A 21,915-nucleotide genomic window follows, 5' to 3' on the forward strand; every position below is an offset into this window, starting at 1 on the left:
TTTGCACAACTCTGCTAAAGAACTTCTTGAATGCAATGCATTCATCTTTGGTGGCTTCTCGTGTGTCTGGTACTTCCATTCCTTCCGTTGATATGCCCATTAGTTCATTCACATGATCAGGCAGAAGGTGACTTCTTTCAGAACACAAAATGCTATTCAATGATGAAAAAGAATGCTCAGCTGTAGCTGTTGTGACTGGAAGTAGCAAGAGATGACTTCCTACTTCTTTCATCCCAGGAAACATAGCACAAAGATCAAGTCGAGCCACTAGTGATGATAAAAAAGAAGTTGAAGTCAAATCTTCATTCATTCGTCGAATGATATTCCACTCTGTGTTCAAATTCTCTATTCTGTCCTGAGCACATGGCAGCCCCATTGCTGGTAGTGCCTCACACCACTCAACTGTCAGTGTTTTATAGGACAGGGATCTGTAAAAGCTACCTAGAGGTTGAGTAGAATCTAGAAGTCGCTGTTGTAGATTTTTAAGAATCACGTCCGTGTACTTTTTCAGTTTTCTTAACAAACACCTCTTGTCCTCTTCACTGAAGGATTCAATATAAATGCCTTCATTAGTCAACTTCTGGACTGAAGTCTTTGCTTCTTCCAGTACTTTTCCAATGAATAGTTCTCTGATCCAAATGTAGCTTCTATTGCTGGACAAAGATCTACTACTGTTGAAGCAGATGCCTGGATGGCATTGTTTAATGACCCAAGTGGTTTCAACAGTAGACTTACAAAAAAGAGAATAGCAATAGTCTTCTCTGAATGTAGTAGCAAAAGTAATCCACCAGCCTCACTACTTAGATCCATCCCATCTTCGTAGATACTTTCCAAAGCCAGTAATAACGGCTGGAGTAATTTTAAGACAACAGCCAAGGATCGTTCATGAGAAAGCCAGAGGGTTTTCCCAGGTTGGACTAATTTGAACTTCAGTCCCACTGTATCTTCTATATTTTCCAAGATATTCAGTCTTTTTGGACTCTTGCTGAAAAAAGAATATAATTAAGACATTAAATGTGTAGCTTTTTAAATGTCTTTTGAAGAGTCTGCAGCTCGTACAAGCACTAGTTGGAGTAGATGGCCTCTACAGTGTGTATAGGAGAGATTAGGGTTACACTTTTCTCTAAGCAAAGCTTGTACTCCACCATGTCTTCCAGAGAAGTTTGCAGCTCCATCAAATGCACAAGCAGCCATCTGTTTGGGGTCCAATTGAGAAGCATTTAACTCTTCTAAGATGTGAGTTGTCACAGATGCAGCCAGTGTGTCTTCTATAATTTGAACATCTAGAAATGCATCTACTGACCTACCACAGATATCGAGATAATGTACACAATGACTTAATACTTGATGCCCGTTTGCATTGGTGCATTCATCAGCCATGTATGTAATTTTTTTGAATGTGGTGAGAGAGTTCTTCACTTTTTCAACTGTTGAGTCTTTCAGTGTTGCACCACATGCTTCTAGCCAGTCAGCTGAGTTTCTTGCAGAAAGATAGTGAGCATTTGCTGGTCTTGTTCAGAACCAGTGTTCAACTTCAAGATGAACAAGTGACAATGCACTTAACATTGACCTCCAGTCTGTAGTGTGTGGTATCTCTTGCTTAAATAGAAAGTATGATGCCACAGCCAAGTTTGTTCGCATGAACTGTGTTGTGTCTCCAGCATTCTTAACAGCCTTGTTAGCGCTCACCGGTGTTGTCCTGGGTCAGTGGAGACTCAGAGTTCAGAGGTGCTTTCACATGAGTTCACCTCCCAGGTGGGGGGAAAGAAGGCACCTTGCTCGTTGCTCCAGCTGCTCACTATTCGCTCTGGCCACTGTTGTTCGTTGTGCCACCGTTCACTCCATTGCTCTGTTGTCAATGGCCCTGCACCATCACCTTCTGCTGCCATCTGCCACTGTGACCTCTGCCAGTTGGTCTCTTGAGGTTCCACACAGCTCTCAGTGATTTCAGCTGAGCTTCCAGTGGGGGAGCCTCACTGCTAGTGCAGACTGGTCCATCTCTTCTACAGAAACACTGTCTCCACCGCAGGTCTAAGCACTTAGACCTGATTATCAGTGATTTCAACTGTAGTGGTCACTTAACAAAACAAGAGACTATCCATGGAGCCTGATCGGCTCAGTCTTTAAACAGTGGAGAGGGGCAGGTCAAATAGTACTTGTGACTCAGGCAGACCATCAAGCAAAACAACTGTCCCCAGCCTCTCTCGATGCCCTCAGTCAGCAGAGGCTAAGTACAGTTCTACTGCCCTTTACTCATACAATAAGAACAACAACATTTCATTACTCCTCCCCCCCCCCCCCCCGCATTCAAGTGATTTGTAACCCAACCCCCGCCAAAATCTATCACTTGGGCAACACAGCTCTGTTTGCTGGATACCTAGGTAGATTAGGTGTGAATGTAAATACAATCTACTCCTGATGCCCCCCCCCCCAGTCGCTACTTCATCACTAGCTATCAGGGAGAGCTCATTTAGACTTTGCTTACAAATCCTAATTTGAAAGTATTAGGTTGGCCAACATCACCGAAATGAATGCACTGACATTGTCATAAAAAAACAACAGCTGTATAAGGAAGCTAGTCTATGTTCATACTTTTCAAATGTATTATACTTTTTCAGATACATGTATTTTATCATACACTTTGTATGCTTTTAAAGTGTGTATTAATGTTTCAATTTCAATTCAAATTTCCAAACAATCACTACATTGGCAACACTGCATATAACTGGTTCACAAAACTGGGGGGGGGGGGTGTTGGGGAAATGCAAGGTGGGTGTAGGGAAGTCCCTGGGCGGCATGGACCCGAGTCCCCAAACGCCAGGTGGGTGGGCAGCACTAGCACTGGCTCCAGCTGCCCAGAGTCCCTGGCTGCAGGCCGGCCCCCACTAGCCCCAGCCTCAGCCCAGGGCAAGGGTGCCAGAGTCCTCCCAAAAGTGGGGGGAGCCAGGTGCCCCCACCCCCCTGCCCGAGGTGGAGGCAAAAGCAGCCCCCTGCCTGTGTCCCAGGTCCCCAGCCTCAGGCTCCCAACAGCTGCCCACACAACTTTCCCCGTCCCAACTCCAGTCGGGGCCCTTGGAGCCACAGCCTGGCCACGATAAGAGCCGGGCAGGCAGCTGTGGCAGACCCTACACCTGCCCGCGGTGTGGGTGGTTCGTGCAGCCCCTGGCCTGTGTCCCTGCCTCCCAGGTCCCCTGCCCAGGGCAGATGGTGCCTTGGGGGCAAGAGGAGGGGAAGGGGGCTTCGAAGCACATAGGATTCAGTGGTTAGGTTCCTTCACAACCAACGGGTGTCAGTCAGAATGTGGACTGGACCAAGTTTGAAAAAAGATCATTCAAGGATTAGGGACTTTATTTTGTTAAACCTGAGAGATTTTTTTTTTTTTTGTGGGGGCAGGCACCTCATTCAGCTCTGGCAAAGAAAATAGATTCCTAGATTCCAAAGCCCAAAGGAACCACTGTGATCATCTAGTCTGACTTCCTGTGTGACACAGGCCAGAGAACTTCTCCAAAATAATTCCTAGAGCATATCTTTTTTTTTTTTTTTAAAGCCAGTCTTGATTTTAAAATTTGCCATTTGCTTTGATTCTTTATACTATGCTTAGAGCTTTAAACTTACTCAGAGATCATGCAACTTCCAGAATCCTCAACTTCATGTCTCTGCTCCTCTCTTCAGCCAGTTAAACCACTGGCTGGTGGCTTAGGGCAGAGAGTGGTATGAGATATCTTCTTCCCTCACTGGAGCTGAGACTGTGAAATTGCACTGAGGCAGGAGAAGGGACAGGAGAAGGGAACAGGAAGCCAAACGACCAGACATGAACTGCTTAATTTTAGAGTGGGAATTATACTAGAGTGTTTTCTCTTTGGCATTCTATTAATTGTCAGTTAGATTCTTACCTGAAAACAAGCATTGTCCCTCTCTCAAATCCACCCCCACCATTTAAATGTTGGTGTGATTCCTGCTGCCTTGTCTCCCACTGCTAAGGAAAAAACCTGGAAAATGAAAGCCTGTTATACCAATAAAATAAAAACCAGCAGGATCATATTAAAGGGAATAAGGTAAAATGCCACATTTATTGTGAATACAGAAAGAATCATAGTAAGCAGTTAGTTATAGCTATAACATTCCATTCAATTTCATATTTATTCACACATTCATTCATACACATACACACAGGTTCTGCAAGGTTGTTATCATAGTTACTAGCCTTAGAGTTGCACATGCCAAGCCACTGGCCAGGTGGCCTGGACACGAGGAGGGAGTGGGGCCTTGTCAGGTGTTCATCTTATGCTCCTGGAAGTTGGTTTGCAGAATCAGACCCCAAAGTTCTCACTTTCTAGAGTCCATTTTTATAGGAATTTCTTCCTATGCCAGTCTATGGGAATTGCTTCATCATGCTGTTGCTGAATCAATCAGCAGATAGCACATTCCTGACGGCTCCGTGCTGCCAGATGTTATCTTGTTCTTTAGTTCTCCCATTCTTGAGGCTGTTGGGTGGATTCCAGCCTACCCTCCGTGGGTCCTCTGGTTGTTTCCACTTGACGCCTTCTTCGGCTGATGGACACTGGATTCTTAGGCTGGCACCTCCCTGATCATTCAGTTATTATCCACACCAAGCATCCATCCACATACATCCTCTATCTCTATTTTAATCACAATTGTTAACAAAGTGAGATGAATACAACAAAAAGGGTGGGGAGTCTCTGGGTGCTGTTTCTGTTGTTACAGAGTATTGCTTTGAGTCTCTCTCTCTGTGTGAGTAGTTGTTGTTACAAAGTATTGCTTTGAGAACAGACTCTGTTTTAGGATGTACTAACACAATTAGCAACTCGCAAGTTTCACACAGAGAGGGAGAGAAACAGTAAAACCAAGAGACCTCTTAATTAGTAATACCCTGGAATTTAAATTATGGGGAATCAAACTCATTTGTGGTTTTTAATATAGAACTTCTTTAATATGATCCAACAAGCCTTGATGTTTAAATCCAGACAAACTTTTTTTTAATGGAATTTACTTTTTAACTATGAAACTGTTTCTACTTATCCTATGAAACTTCCTCTAAGGACCTCTCCAATAATCTCTGTTTAAAAAGGGCCACACTATGGTCCCCCCTACCCCCATGACTTCAGTACAGTTTAATTTGAAATTCAAATCTCTACCTTTGCTAGGTAACTGTTTAAATGAATTACTTTTCCTGGTCTTTGAGGTGATGGGTGTGTGGCAAGCAAAATGGCTGTTACTTCCCTTTAGCTTTAATTTTTTGCCTAGGTTACTCAGAATAACCAGTTTCCTAATGTGACTGTCTGAAATGTCCTTTCCCAGACCCCAGCAGGGTTAGAGCAGCGATGCACAGTGCCTAGCAAGCAAACTGACAATTTTGTCCAAGGGGGTGAGGTAATTTCTTTTATTGGACCACCTTCTTTCTCTCTCTCTTTCACTAACAGAAGTGGGTCCAATAAAAGATATTATCTCACCCACCTTCTCTCTCTAATATCCTGGGACCCACATGGCTGCCACACTGCATACAGTTTTATCTGTCACACGTTGCCGTCAGGCCCCACCAAGCTTCCTCCTACAGACTGTGTGCGCACCACAGTTCTCTCCTTCCACACCTCCACCTGACTAGGCAGGTGGACGCTTATCCTTCTTGGAAGCTACAAAGTACAGCTAGCTCACTCATACTGAAATGGTGCATACAGTGATCTGTTGCAGATGTAAGTTGAGGCTCCAAAGATGATACAATCTGAAAAGGAAGTAAAATTTTTAGATTGTTTTAAGTTTAATCAAATGTTTTGGTGAACCTTGGTTGAGTTAAAGCTTGAATGAGAAGGCAGACTTCTAAAAAGGAAAGTACGCACTCTTAGTGTGATCCCGTGTTTGGTCTTTTTGTCTTCCCCCACCTTATCCTAACTAAGCTCCTTCAGGAGGGAAATGGGAACCCTTTTGAAGTAAGATGGGGAGGACAGGATTACTTTATCTTCAATGTATGTATGCAGTGTTGTTGTAACTGTGTGGGTCCCAGACAGACAAGGTGGGTGAGGTAATATCTTTATTGGACCAACTTGTGATTGATGAGAGAGACAAGCTTTGGAACTTACAGAGCTCTTCTTCAGGTCTGGGAAACTTACTGTGTCACAGCTAAATACAAGATCAAACAGATAGTTTAGCATAAGTAGTTAGCACATATTCTAGTTAACACATATTCTAAAGGACGATTCAAGGTGAAGTATCCAATTATAGCCAAATAAAAATGATTAACGTATTGAGAAATGTTCAGTGCTAATTAGCTGGAGGGGGTGACTTGCATAAACTATTCTTATGTGTTTTTGGGAGTCTCTCTCTTCATTATAGTTTATCATTTTAAGCAGAAAGTCTATGGTGGAGAGGGTCTAATTTGAAAAAGACAGACCATTTGCTTGTCATCTGGATGTTCTAAATTATTTTATATTGCGGTATACCCAGAACGTGCCAGATGCTGTGTGAGTATATAAGAAGCCAGGCCCTGCCCCAAAGTCTTTTTTACTGAAACAAGTCAATACATGCAAGGTAGGGAAGAGAGAAACAATATACAAGCAAAGTGGTCAAGGTGGTGGTAAGCACAGGTTTTATTATCATATGCTTCTTGATATATATATATATATATATATATATATATATTTTGTTGTGACTGTATAAACTATCCCCTTGCCCCTCTATCTTGCCAATATTAGTTGGCTAATTTCTTGTAGTAGTGGTTCTTAGGGATTTGAATATAAAATATTAGAATATGAACCAACTAATTTTAATGAAGGTGAGGCTTTAATTTCAACAAGAATTAAGACCCATTCCAGCACATCATGTTTATGTGATTGAGTGTAGGTACTCGAGCTATAGAGAAACAAATGTATGCTCTGCTCTTATCATAAAAAGGTGCTGAAAGGGATGAGATGGTGCTTTTCTTTTCCATATTCAGCAAAATCACCAGTGAGCACTGTAAAAATGGCAGCTGCTACACTGTAAAACGAGAAATGCTGCATCTCTACGTATGGTGGTCCTACATATGCTAACATGCAGTAGGGATTCAGGACATATGGAAATATACAGCAAACTTTTCTGAACTTCTTGCATTCATATGAAACCAACGCCCACATTGTCTGCAGCTGGCCCCTGTATGATTAGACACCCACTGAAACCTGTATTGTGCGAGCATGAGTCTTATCTTCCAGCCAGTGGCTAACAGTTCTGAGCAGTGTTAACTTTCCACATGCTTACTGTAATAACACATGGCGTTTTCCAAGGGTAGCATATGGAGTACCCTGGCTTTTCCATGTGGCTTTTCTTAACTGCTCGGGTCCACACTCGTTTATTTGTAGTTCAGTGCGCTGGTATTTTATGTGCTTGATAGCGTACTAAATGAACAGCTTTGGGCTTTGCTTAGACTTCTGAGGCAGGTTTACAATGAAGTTATGTGTTGCAGTGTATTTAAGCTTTGTTTCCCCTAAACTTGACATAACTTATCCAGGCAACCTGGAGAAAGTAAGTACTGTTTGTATTTTCAAAAGACCAAAGTCCCTCAAACTGTCTCTACCTTTGACAATTCCTTCCTCCTCCCTCCCCACGACCCCCCCCCCCCCACTCGCGCCCTTGACAGTTCTGGAAAACAAGGGTAAGTTTTTCTCTTGGAAAGCACTTAACATATTGTGGCTAGTGCAAAGAAACACATAACTAATAGTAATGCTTATTGTTACACCTACAGGTGCTACTTCAGATTTAAGCATAGGAGCTATTTCCTTGAACCGTTCCTTGCAGGATATCTTCATGCTTCCTGTAGATGTGGAGAAGGTGAGAGCATTGCAGTCATGGATCTATTGCGCCAATATTCTAGTGCAGAATAATCACTTACGAATAATTACAGTTGATTGTTTGCTAGTCAGTCTACGTAGAACTGATTCCGTCTGATTGGCTTTAGAAGAACAAACTTTAGTGATGCCAAAATTAGTTTTTTACAACTTGCTGTTTTTCTTTTTTTATTCTGTTTTAGGATGAGCATTTGTGCAAATTAAAATTCAGCCCAAGCTTTTCAATATTGCCCCTTCTACACGCCCTCCTTTCACTCACTCCAGGGAGTGTAATATTTTAAAGATACTCCCTTTTCATTCCAAACATTTTCCAAACAATGTTTTCCCCTTTCCTAAACCTCCATTTTATCTACATTATTTCATGCTATTCTGTGAAAGTATAGCACAGGATTTGTTTTGTGCTAGTGTTATGTGAAGGAGTAAATAACACTTCCTTATTCACTTTATCCACACCAGTCAAGATTTTATAGACTTCAATCATATCCCTTCCTAGTCATCTCTTTTCCAAGTGGAAAAGTCCCACAGTTTTTAATCTCTCCTCATATGGAAGCTGTTCCATACACCGAATCATTTTTGTTGCCTTTCTCAGTACGTTTTCCAATTCTAATATATCTTTTTAGATGGCGTGACCAGAACCGCATGCAGTATTTAAGGTGTAGGCATGCCATGGATTTATATAGAGGCATTATGATATATTATGTCTTATTATCTAGCCCTCTTCTAATGGTTCCTAACATTCTGATAGCTTTTTTTGACTGCTGATGCGTTTTTAGCAGACGTTTTCAGAGAACTATCCACAATGACGCCAAGATCACCTTTGTGAGTGGTAGCAGCTAATTTAGACCCCCTCATTTTGTCACCCTGCCTATCAGTGGCACAGCAGGGAATAAAACCCAGGTCTCCTGAATTCCAATCCAGTGCTCTGTCCACTAGGCAGCACTGCCCCCTCTACACAAATGATCAGGAGGCTGTCATCTTAGAGGAAAGATCAAAGAGCTCAGTCATGATGAAAGGGAGAGGGGAGAATATAACAACTATTAAAGGGTTCAGACACCAGGGATGGTACAAGGGGTTTAACTAGAAGTAATGGGATAAAACTAAGAGGGGGGAATTAGGATGAATATCAGGAGAGAACTTCTTGACAGTTGACCTCTATTAGACAACGGAGTCGTCTCCCATGGGAATTGGTAGAAGATTGGACAAAGCACTAATCTACGTATTGAAGGTTACAATCCTGCCCTGGGAGGGAGAGGGAATAGATGACCTAATAGGTCTTCTCCACTTTTCTCCTATGACCCTCAGCTGTTTCCTAAAGGGAAGGAGCTCAGTGTATAAAAGGAAGGTGGCGAAAAAGGGGTGAGAGCAGAGTTCACGTAAATGGAGCCTGTTTGCTTATATAAGTTCCTCAATATGCAAGTACCCACTTGGCAACACAAACTCTTGCAGGCAAGTTCTTAACCATTGGACATGGCACAAGTATTCTCAGATCTGCCAGTGACCTGGTATTAACTCCCATTGAGCATCCATCAAACTTTCTCTGAATCACCTTGGTATCAGTATTTCCCCTACAGGAAAAATTGGCTGTTTAATTTTCTTTCCTTTGTTAATGGTATGTCCCAAAGCTTGTTGAATGGTTTCTGTGGGAAACTGTTAACAAAAGAAGTGGTGATAATCGAACATCATTTAGTTTAAGATAGTTTCTTCAGGCACCCATGTGAACTTCTTGAGACGTTACGTGAGGGCCTGTACTGTTGGGGAAATGCCATTTTATTGGACTTGTTTAGAAATAAAATCTGTTGTTCACCTCTTGGTCCTAAAGATGGTCAAAAAGTTGAAGAAATGTCTACTGTGGTTTTCATTTTTAATTGTTCTTAAGTGATGATAATTTAAGTGCTTATTACTACAGCTTCCCGTTACACTGCTGTGAAGAATGTTGTAATTACAACTGGTGCCATTTTTAGAGCATTAACTCAATTTGTTAGTGGACTATTTGATATCTACATTCACAAGTTGCAACATTAGACCCCGAGAGTATTTTTAAGCAATGAGCTTTCTTATTGGACCTTGAAGTTGCATGCAAGCAAGCAACTCCATAGTGGGAGCCAGGGGATCTGTGTTCTATTCCTGGCTTTATCAACAACTTCCTGGGTGATCTTTTGAGCTAGTCACGCAAGTTTCCATTTTCCCAGCTGTAAAATGGGGTTAATTATACCTTGCAAACATTAAAGAATTACGTCAGTGAGATAAGCAAGTGCTTTTGCACTTCTGTTATCATCCCTCATCTGAGAATCTCAAAGTAGTATTAAAGCCTGCCACACCTCACCACTTCAAAATTAATATGCACACTAAAGTGTCTATATATACCTCACTCCTTTAATTAAATCCTAGTAAATATGCTACATGGTTTAACATAAGCTTACTAAAATTTATGTTGTAATCTTGGGAATATGTCCTTAAAAATGCCTAAATATACACACCTGCCAAGAGACTACTCAATTAAGCATTTGAAGTTTCTTCCTTTTGATTTAAAAGGGGGAAAGAAAATAAATGCAACAAATATTCTTTAAAAACATTAAGACCAACATAAATTGAGTTTCTTGTATACTGTACCTCTTACCCACATTATTTTATTTTAATTTCCAGCAGCTTCTTAAATTAAAGGCCACGTATGCTTTAAGTATGCATTCTTGGCTTGTTAATGTTGGGAAGAGAAGCTGACACTAATTACACTAATAAGTAAACTAGTAATAAACATTCCTCTTTTCTGTGCCCAGGAGAATGCACACTTCTTGGTTGCAGATATGATCATAGCATCTCTGGAGAAAATGAAGTGCAGTATCCTAAGTCAACAGGCAGAGCCCTGGAATGCAGAGGAAACCAGTGGATGGCTAGGCAGCTATCAGACTGATTCAGAAATATCCTCTTATACCAGAGTAAAGACACAATCTGCTTCTTCCGGTTCTTCAGACAGTGGCTATGAAGGTAAGTTATTTCATTTTAGCCCATAATGTAACGCTTCTTGCCTGTCTTTGCCTGATTACCCTACAGGAAGAGTTGGGATGGGTGTTTCTCATAAGTGAATTCCCTGTCCTGTCTAATCTTCACTGACTCCCCAGACAGGCTGTCAAAAATAAAAGGTCGCTTGTCATATGATAGAGGTGGGCAAACTACGGCCCGTGGGACCGTCCTGCCCAGCCCCTGAGCTCCTGGCCCGGGAGGTTAGCCCCTGTCCCCTTCCCCGCTGTTCCCCCTCTCCCGCAGCCTCAGCTCGCTGTGCTGCCAGTGAGCTCTGGCCGGGAGGCGCAGCTGCAGAGCCGCTGCCTGTCCCGGTGTTCTGTGCTGCGTGGTGGTGTGGCTGGCTCCAGCCGGGCAGCTACCAGTGCTCCAGGCAGCACAGTAAGGGATCAGGGACCGGGGGAGGGGGGTGGGGGGGAGTGAGGGTTGGATAGAGGGCAGGGGAGTTTGGAGTGGTGGTCAGGGGACAGGGGTCTGGATAGGGGTTGGGGCGGTCAGATGGTGGGGAACAGAAGGGGGGTTGAATAGGGGCAGGGTTCCCAGCGGGGCAGTCAGGAAGGAGATGGGGGGTTGGATGGGTCGGTGTTATACCAATAAAATAAAAACCAGCAGGATCTTATTAAAGGGGAAAAGGCAAAATACCACATTTATTGTGAATACAGAAAGAATCATAGTAAGCAGTTATAGTTATAACATTCCATTCAATCTCATATTTATTCACACATTCATTCATACACACACACACACAGATTCTGCAAGGTTGTTATCATAGTTACCAGCCTTAGAGTTGCTCATACCAAGCCATTGGCCAGGTGGCCTGGACATGAGGAGGGAGCAGGGCCTTGTCAGATGCTCATCTGATGCTTCTGGAAGTTGGTTTGCAGAATCAGACCCCCAAAGTTCTCACTTTCTAGAGTCCATTGTTATAGGAATTTCTTCCTATGCCAGTCTATGGGAATTGCTTCATCATGCTGTTGCTGAATCAATCAGCAGATAGCACATTCCTGACGGCTCCGTGCTGCCAGATGTTATCTTGTTCTTTGGTTCTCCCATTCTTGAGGCTGTTGGGTGGATTCCAGTCTGCCCTCCGGGGGTCCTCTGGTTATTTCCACTTGACGCCTTCTTAGCTGATGGACACTGGATTCTTAGGCTGGCACCTCCCTGATCATTCAGTTATTATCCACACCAAGCATCCATCCACATACATCCTCTATCTCTATTTTAATCACAATTGTTAACAAAGTGAGATGAATACAACAAAAGGGCGGGGAGTCTCTGGGTGCTGTTTCTGTTGTTACAGAGTATTGCTTTGAGTCTCTCTCTCTGTGTGTGAGTAGTTGTTTACAAAGAATTGCTTTGAGAACAGACTCTGTCTTAGAATGTACTAACACAATTGGCAGCTTGCAGGTTTCACACATAGAGGGAGAGAAACAGAACCAAAAACCAAGAGACTTCTTAATTAGTAATACCCTGGAATTTAAACTATGGGGAACCAAACTCATTTGTGATTTTAATACAGAACTTCTTTAATATGATCCAGTGTCGGTGGGGGGCAGTCAGGGGCAGGGGTTCCAGGGGTGGTCAGGGAGAAGGGGTGGTTGGATGGGGCGGCGGGGGGCAGTCAGGGGTGGATGGGGCAGGGGTCCGGGGGGGGGGGCTGTCAGGGGACAGGGAACGGGGGGATTGGAATGGGGCAGGAGTCCTGGGTGGGGGGGGGCTGTCAGGGGGCATGAAGCAGCGGGGGTTTGGATAGGGGGTGGGGGCTGGGCCACGCCTGGCTGTTGGGGGAGGCACAGCCTCCCCTAACCAGCCCTCCATACAATTTTGGAAACCCGATGTGGCCCTCAGGCCAAAAAGTTTGCCTTCCCCTGTCCTATGAGATGTATCCCTGATAAATTTGATTCTCCAAATTATTCCCATGCTTGCCAGTTTTTCTTTAACATTCACATCTGTGCATCTTTTATGGTTTGTCTCTCTCTTTGGAGTGTGCATGGGGATATATATAGTTCTTTGTGCTGGACTGTGATTCACTAGAAATTGTAGTTCATGTTCCTTGTTAGTGAAACTGTCAAGTTAGGATTTAAAAAAAAAAAACAAAAAAAACCAACACCACCTTCAAGTGCAACATTTGTAATGCGTGGTTTCTTCATCTTCCTTTTTCATATTACGGGATATGGAGTCTGACTGTCATCATTTGAGTTATAACTTACTTCATTAGTTCACGGATCAGTCAGCAGACATTTGAGTAGGATGAAATCTCAAGCAGTATTTGTGCACATGTAGTGTGAGTCAGGGTGACAAAGGCTTATGATATTGTAACACTGGACAGTACGTGAATTTGTAAAATGGGCATGTCCCAAAAGGAATTTTACTACATTGTATAACATGAATCTAAACGATGTAACTTCTTGGGGGGGAAATCACTGAAGTAGAAGTGTGTGGGGGTGGGGGAAGCACATTACTATTAAATATTTATAATTGCAGTAGTTAATACAGGCTTCAACCGGCTCAGGCCCCGTTGTGTCAGGCACTTTACAAATACAAAAGAAATGACAGCCCCTACCCCAAAGAACATACAACCTAAAAGCTCATTCTACATTTAGTGTGTGGCTTTTGTTTGATGGAGAGGGAGGAGAAGACAGTGACAGAATGTTTAAAATAGTGCACAGATCTAAATGTATTAATCCCTCCATGAAACTCTTTTAGTAATGAATCACTTCCTTTGTTAAAGGTTGTACTGTGCTGCAGGTCAGCTCATCAGTAAATCCACCATCACATCATGAGGCCGGTAGATTTCACTGCGATAGTGACTCGGACGATGAATTTGTAATTATTGGTAAGACTTTCAAACTATGCAGATGCAACTTGCAATGAGTCTGGATGGATTTACTAACTACTTCAGTGCCACTTTTCCAGAGCTACATGTTGCCATAGTATGTATTTTATAGTACAAACTCAGAGGTGTATGGTAAAATTTCTGTCTTGGTAATCATGCACTACTAATGGGAAGAGTTGAAATAGCTTTGCGTAAGTGCTAAAACTCTATCATACATAATAATAATATAGGAGTTCATTTCTACGGCAAGAATACTTTCCACTGGTTGACATGTATATTAACGTGCATGCGCATTGTACGTGGTATTGCCAAAGTGTACACACCACAGATTCCCTATATAGCCCCTGAGACACCTGAGTTTAATTCCCTGCTTTGCCACAGGTTTCGTGTGTGACCTTGGGCAAGTCATTTAGCATCTCTGTGCCTCCATTACCTATCTGTAAAAAATCTGAAAAGCTAACACAATTCAAGACAAAGAAGGGAACAGTCTTATAGAAGAAAGGGACATCATCAATAGGTGGACAAATTACTGCTCTGATCTATAAAGCCACCAGACAAATGGAGATCCTAGTGTCCTAGACAGCCCAGATTCAACAGAGGAGGAGGACTTTCCAACACTGCATGAAGAAGTGGAGACAGCTGTGAAATCATTCAAGAATGGAAAGGCTACAAGTATTCACAATATCCCAGCCGAACTGATGAAATTCAGAGGAGAAATAGGAATAGATGTACTCACCAAGATCTGCAACAAGATCTGGCAGACCAATGAGTGGCCCTCCATGTGGACATAGTCACTAATCATCACTCTGTCAAAGAAAGGCAATTGGGTCAAAATTACTGGACCATAAGCTTAATTAGCCATCCCAGCCAAGTGAGGTTGAAAGTCATATGGAACAGATTGAAGCCACAAGCGGAGAATATCATCGCTGAAGAACAGGCTGGCTTTCATGCTGGAAGAAGTATCACAGAACAGATTTTCAATCTTCGTGTTCTATGTGAGAAATACTTACAACACCAGCAGGACGTCTATCCCATCTTTGTTGACTTCAAGAAGGCGTTGAGTATGGCCCGCATAATGACTGATGCCATAGATGATCACATATGGACAGTCAGCACTGGGGGGCGAACAATCTCAAATCTTTGGTTTGCTGATGACATTGCTGGCCTGTCAGGTAGTGAAGATGAATTTACCAACCTTGTGAAATGATTGGATGAAACCTCCTCAAAATATGGCATTGAAATTAGAGCAGAGAAAACCAAGCTGATAACAAACAAACATGACTGGGTCAGCTCACATATCCCTGTCAGTGGACAAGAACTGGAGACAGTGAAACAGTTTAATTATCTGGGGGAAATCATCACTGATGAAGGATCAAAGGCAGAAATTCTGGCAAGAACTGCGCAAACAGCAGCGGTGGCAAAGCTAAAGCCAATTTGGAGGAATAAGAACATCTCCCTGGAAAATAACTGAAAGTGCTGCACGCACTGGTCATCTTCGTTTTTCTGTATGCGTGAGAGACATGGACTCTTAGGGCAGAACTTGAATGGAAAATCCAGGTGGTAGAGACGAGATACTTCCGTAAAATCCTGGGCATCTCCTACTTTGACCATGTCACTAGTGAAGAGGTCCACAACATCATCACCCAATGCACTGAGTCATCCGTGTAACAAGATTATCTGGCCTATCCAAGATCATCCTCCAAGGGACAGTGCAGGGGAAGAGAAGAAGAGGTAGACAGAAGAAGAGATGGACAGACAACATAAAAGAGTGGACAGGAATGGACTTCGCAGGTACTCATCACTGACACACAATCATCAGGGGTGGAGACAATTGGTTGATTGCTCATCAGTGACGGTGCCCCAACAACCAATGTGGTTATGGGAGTGATGATGATGATTGATGAAAATGAGATAATAGCACTTCCTTACCTGACAGCGCTCTTGTGAAGAATAAATATATTAAGGATTGTCAGGTGCTCAGATACTATGATGATGGGAGCCATATAAGATCCTAAGGGCTTGTCTACACTGGCAATTTACAGCACTGCAACTTTCTCTCTCATGGGGTTGAAAAAGCACCCCTGTGAGTGCAGCAAGTTTCAGCGCTGTAAAGCGCCAGTGTAGACAATGCCTCAGAGCTGGGAGCCGGGCTCCCAGTACAGGGAACCACGCCCCCTGTGGAGATGGTTTTTTTTTTTCTCCCAGCGCTGCACCGCGACCACACAAGGCACGTTAAGCTTTAGCATTGCCAGTGTAGACTAGCCCTAAAGTAGATAGAATACAATGGTAGGAGGTTTTTGCTTTTGTTGGGCTAACAAATTTTTTCTCCTTTTCTGCAGAACTTGAAGACTTGGAAAATATTGCAGCATCTCCAGATAAAAGGTAACTTTTTGTATTTCTCGTAACTTAGTAAATAGCCAGGTGGCAATACTCTTCCCTGCCACATGGTACTTCTCCTAAAGAGAGGCAGGAAGGGAACATAGTTTGTTTGATGGCTGTGGCACAAGGGTCCTAGAGGTCATAGGTGAATCAAAGTGGGGGGAGGAGGGAGGGTGTGTGAGGAATCTTCAGGGATGTGGAAGACACAAATCTACTTATGAAATGCTGCCATTTGGCTTGCTTAATTTTCAGATTATCTTTTGATCCGGGCTGCAATTCTGCTGAAGTAACAGCACAGAAGCTTTACCAAGCATTCAGGAAATGTTGGTTACAGGCAGAAACTAACATTCAGCTGTCTAGGAGCCTGAACACAACTAAGCAGAAAGTAAGTCTCTAAACAGAAAACAATGTGCTTATTATTCAGCATGTTCAGTGCAGCTGCCTCATTGGCAAGGGGAGAAGGAGGATGCTTAATATGTGTGTTCAGGGTTTGGTTATTTTTAAGCAGTTTCGGGGGTGGGGGGAGTCTGTCTTGGTTAGAAAGCTCTAATGCCTTTAATTCAACGTAGGACAATCATGTAAATGGGATCTCTGTGAACACAGGAAGTCCTTCAAGAGTTGCTACTAAACATGACTTTGGGTATCAAAGCTGTGATTGTACTGACAGCTGTTGGAGTGTTGAATGTGACACTTCATTGCACAGTCTGCAAAGCATGTTAGCATCTGTTCAGCTACTAGGTTGCAGGTTAAATTCCACACTTAAGTCTGTCTTTCTGTCTTCAATAGTATGCGAATAAAGAAAATATTCCAAAGGAATTTGAGTCTAGTGGGAATCTGGCAGAAGAAATAAAGGTCAAAGCCAAATTAAGAGGCACCACAGACTGGGCCCCACCTAGGTTTCAAATAATATTTAGTATTCACCCATCACTCAAGTAAGTCTCAAGTACTTGTCTGTCTGTGGGACTAGTCATTTTGTTTCTGTTATACACTGAGCCCAGTCCAAAGCCTGTTGAGATCAGTGAAAAGATTTCTGTTGATTCACTGGGCTTTGGATCGGAGCTGTTATTCAGTACCTTGTTCTCCAGTGTTTCACTGGAAGTTATGTAGTAATGCCTACTTTTGCTGAGTCATTATGTCCTGATTAACACTGTCTGTATACGCAAAAAGAAAAGGAGTACTTGTGGCACCTTAGAGACTAACCAATTTATTTGATCACGAAAGCTCATGCTCAAATAAATTGGTTAGTCTCTAAGGTGCCACAAGTACTCCTTTTCTTTTTGCGAATACAGACTAACACGGCTGTTACTCTGAAAACTGTCTGTATACGGTTACTCAATATGGTGAGTAACTTTTTTTGAGGGTTGTGGGTAGGGTGACCAGACAGCAAATGTGAAAAATTGGGACGGGGATGGTGGGTAATAGGAGCCTATATAAGAAAAAGACCCAAAAACCGGGACTGTCCCTATAAAATTGGGACATCTGGTCACCCTAGTTGTGGGGTCTTTGTTTTTTGCTCCCCTGCTGGCTCAAGACTTTTTTTCAGCAAGCAAAAGACTGACTACGCAGAAGAACTATGAATCTCACTCTACTTAAAGTGCTGTCAAATGCACAAAGTAAATGAACAACTTTTTTTCTGCCAAATTCTGTTAAAACAACCTTGGGTGTTGCTTGCAATTAATGATGGGTACAAAATGTTCAGACAATGTGACTTTTTTTTCCTGGGTTGACCATATCCCTTTAAGCTTTCTTAAAGAAAGACTGGGGAAGTATCGCACTTCTCGCATACCATGATCTCTGGTAGCAGTGTCTGTATATTCTACAAAGATTAGCTTAGAGTTCAACTGTAAAATAGCATACAGGACTTCTCTTTAACAACTGACTTCTCTTCCTACATTTGTGGGGTTTTTTTGAGTAACATGATCAGACTTCCAAGTTGAAAATATTCATAAGTATTAGTGCAGGTGTCTGTCATTCTGGGAGAATGTAATTGATCAGATATGCTTTTGGATAGTTAGATTTAATTTTGTCTGTCTGTACAGGAGAGATGCCGTTGTAGCTGCACAAAACTTTACTTGTGCTGGTTGTGGAACCCCAATAGAACTCAGTAAGTACTGAAACACAAGCACAACCCCCCAGACATACCACACCAAGCAAACCCAGGTTGTTTGCCAACCTGTATTCTTGCGCTGACATGATGCATTTTGCAGTTCTGACAATACCTTAACTAGAAGAAAACGGTCCATGTTGGGGATGCACGTAACACAATGCACAATAGGATCATATCACCATCTGAAATGTCATTACAGCCAGAACACAATGCCTTTCTCCATCAGCTGTAGGTCACTTCATAGCACTCCTACTTATCCACAGTTAGAAGTGGTGACTTTCAATAATAAAACTGGAAGCATTATTTATGATGTTGTAAAATAGCTTGACTTTTTTAAAGTAGGCTATTAGTAAAAAATAAATTCAAGTCTCCAAGCTGCAAATCATAAATCTTAATTAGAAAATACTTTTGAAATAGAATTCGTAATCCTTGCCAATTCGTACTGTCAACTGGTCTTAAAAAGAAAGGGTGTGTAAGTAGTTTCCTTATTTTTAAAGACTTGACCACAAAACCCTGTTGGAGTTATAAAAATCTTTGGGATACTTTTTTCACAAACTGCTTAATGTATTGTAATGTGCAGATGTATCCACTTCATCAGGTCTCATTGCAAGGGAAATCTCTGAAATGAGTGTAAAGCCCTATACTGGGTCCATTATACAAAGAGAAGAACAGGAGTACTTGTGGCACCTTAGAGACTAACAAATTTATTAGAGCTAGCATAGAATGGAACATATAGTAAGATAATATATACACACATATACGCACACACACAGATAAGTTGGAAGTTACCATACAAACTGTGAGAGGCTAATTAGTTAAGATGAGCTATTATCAGCAGGAGAAAAAAAAGAACTTTTGTAGTGATGATCAAGGTGGCCCATTTAGACAGTTGACAAGAAGGTGTGAGGATACTTAACTTAAGGAAATAGATTCAATATGTGTAAGGACCCAGCCACTCCCAGTCTCTATTCAAACCCAAGTTAATGGTGTCTGGTTTGCATATTAATTCATGCTCAGCAGTTGGAGTCTGTTTCTGAAGCTTTTCTGTTGCAAAATTGCCACCTTCAAATCTTTTACTGAGTGGCCAGAGAGGTTGAAGTGTTCTCCTACCGGTTTTTGAATGTTATGATTCCTGATGTCAGATTTGTGTCCATTTATTCTTTTGCGTAGAGACGGTCCGGTTTGGCCAATGTACATGGCAGAGGAGCATCGCTGGCACATCATGGCATATATCACATTGGTAGACGTGCAGGTGAACGAGCCTCTGATGGCGTGGCTAATGTGATTAGGTCCTATGATGATGTCACTTGAGTAAATATATGGACAGAGTTGGAATCGGGCTTTGTTGCAAGGATAGGTTCCTGGGTTAGTGGTTCTGTTGAGTGGTGTGTGGTTGCTGGTGAGTATTTGCTTCCATTTGGGGGGCTGTCTGTAAGCGAGGACTGGTCTGTCTCCCAAGATCTGTGAGAGTGAGGGATCATTTTTCAGGATAGGTTGTAAATCTTTGATGATGCGCTGGAGAGGTTTTAGTTGGGGGCTGAAGGTGACAGCTAGTGGTGTTCTCTTATTTTCTTTGTTGGGCCTGTCCTGTAGTAGGTGACTTCTGGGTACTCTTCTGGCTCTGTCGATCTGTTTTTTCACTTCAGCAGGTGGGTATTGCAGTTTTAAGAATGCTTGATAGAGATCTTGTAGGTATTTGTCTCTGTCTGAGGGATTGGAGCAAATGCAGTTGCATCTTAGAGCTTGGCTGTAGACAATGGATAGTGTGGTGTGTCCTGGATGGAAGCTGAAGACATGTAGGTAAGCATAGCGGTCAGCAGGTTTCCGGTATGGGGTGGTGTTTATGTGACCATCGCTTATTAGCACAGTAGTGTCCAGGAAATGGACCGCTTGTGTGGTTTTGTCTAGGCTGAGATGGATGGTGGAATGGAAATTGTTGAAATCATGGTGGAATTCCTCAAGAACTTCTTTTCCCTGGGTCCAGATGATGAAGATGTCATGAATGTAGTGCAACTGGAGTAGGCGTCTTAGGGGACGAGAGCTAAGGAAGCGTTGTTCTAAGTCAGCCATAAAAATTTTAGCATACCGTGGGGCCATGCAGGTACCCATAGCAGTGCCGCTGACTTGAAGGTATATATTGTACCCAAATGTGAAATAGTTGTGGTGAGGACAAAGTCACAAAGGTCAGCCACCAGGTTTGCCATGACATTATCGGGGATACTGTTCCTGACGGCTTGTAGTCCATCTTTGTGTGGAATGTTGGTGTAGAGGGCTTCTACATCCATAGTGGCCAGGAGGGTGTTTTCTGGAAGATCACCAATGGATTATAGTTTCCTCAGGAAGTCAGTGGTTTCTCGAAGATAGCTGGAAGTGCTGGTAGCATAGGGCCTGAGGAGAGAGTCCACATAGCCAGACAGTCCTGTTGTCAGGGTGCCAATGCCTGAGATGATGGGGCGTCCAGGATTCCCAGGTTTATGGATCTTGGGAAGCAGATAGAATACCCCAGGTCGGGGTTCTAGGCATGTGTCTGCACAGATCTGTGCCTGTGCTTTTTCAGGGAGTTTCTTGAGCAGATGGTGTAGTTTCTTTTAGTAATCCTCGGTGGGATCAGTGGATAATGGCTTGTAGAATGTGGAGTTAGAGAGCTGCCTAGCAGCCTCTTGTTCATATTCCAACTTATTCGTGATAACGACAGCACCTCCTTTGTCAGCCTTTTTGATTATGATGTCAGAGTTGTTCCTGAGGCTGTTGATGGGGTTGTGTTCAGCATGGCTGAGGTTATGGGGCAAGTGATGCTGCTTTTCCGCAATTTCAGCCTGTGCACGTCGACATGCACTATCTATGTAGAAGTCCAGTCTGTTGTTTCGACCTTCAGGAGGAGTCCACAGATTGACAGAGCCAGAAGAGTACCCAGAAGTCACCTACTACAGGACAGGCCCAACAAAGAAAATAACAGAATGCCACTAGCTGTCACCTTCAGCCCCCAGCTAAAACCTCTCCAGCACATCATCAAAGATCTACAACCTATCCTGAAAAATGATCCCTCACTCTCACAGATCTTGGGAGACAGACCAGTCCTCACTTACAGACAGCCCCCCAAATGGAAGCAAATACTCACCAGCAACCACACAACAAAAACACTAACCCAGGAACCTATCCTTGCAACAAAGCCCGATTCCAACTCTGTCCATATATTTACTCAAGTGACATCATCATAGGACCTAATCACATTAGCCACGCCATCAGAGGCTCGTTCACCTGCACGTCTACCAATGTGATATATGCCATGATGTGCCAGCAATGCCCCTCTGCCATGTACATTGGCCAAACCGGACCGTTTCTACGCAAAAGAATAAATGGACACAAATCTGACATCAGGAATCATAACATTCAAAAACCGGTAGGAGAACACTTCAACCTCTCTGGCCACTCAGTAAAAGATTTAAAGGTGGCTATTTTGCAACAGAAAAGCTTCAAAAACAGACTCCAGTGAGCTTGAATTAATATGCAAACTAGATACCATTAACTTGGGTTTGAATAGAGACTGGGAGTGGCTGGGTCCTTACACACATTGAATCTATTTCCTTAAGTATCCTCACACCTTCTTGTCAACTGTCTAAATGGGCCACCTTGATTAACACTACAAAAGTTCTTTTTTTCTCCTGCTGATGATAGCTCATCTTAACTAATTAGCCTCTCACAGTTTGTATGGTAACTTCCAACTTATCTGTGTGTGTGTGTGT

General features: G+C 42.8%; 1 protein-coding gene across 2 annotated transcripts in view; it reads left to right on the forward strand.

Annotated features, from left to right (window-relative positions):
• Positions 1–21,915, forward strand: part of RUBCNL (rubicon like autophagy enhancer) — a 52,073-nt gene that overhangs the window by 25,345 nt on the left and 4,813 nt on the right. For both annotated transcript variants that reach the window (XM_074961019.1, XM_074961030.1), the window contains 7 exons: positions 7,733–7,818; positions 10,610–10,817; positions 13,582–13,686; positions 16,026–16,068; positions 16,318–16,450; positions 16,852–16,997; positions 18,105–18,169. In XM_074961019.1, the coding sequence (XP_074817120.1) occupies positions 7,733–7,818; positions 10,610–10,817; positions 13,582–13,686; positions 16,026–16,068; positions 16,318–16,450; positions 16,852–16,997; positions 18,105–18,169 (786 nt within the window). The remainder of the gene's footprint in view (positions 1–7,732; positions 7,819–10,609; positions 10,818–13,581; positions 13,687–16,025; positions 16,069–16,317; positions 16,451–16,851; positions 16,998–18,104; positions 18,170–21,915) is intronic.

This window comes from Natator depressus, chromosome 1, assembly GCF_965152275.1.
Source record: "Natator depressus isolate rNatDep1 chromosome 1, rNatDep2.hap1, whole genome shotgun sequence".
Lineage (NCBI taxonomy): Eukaryota > Metazoa > Chordata > Testudines > Cheloniidae > Natator > Natator depressus.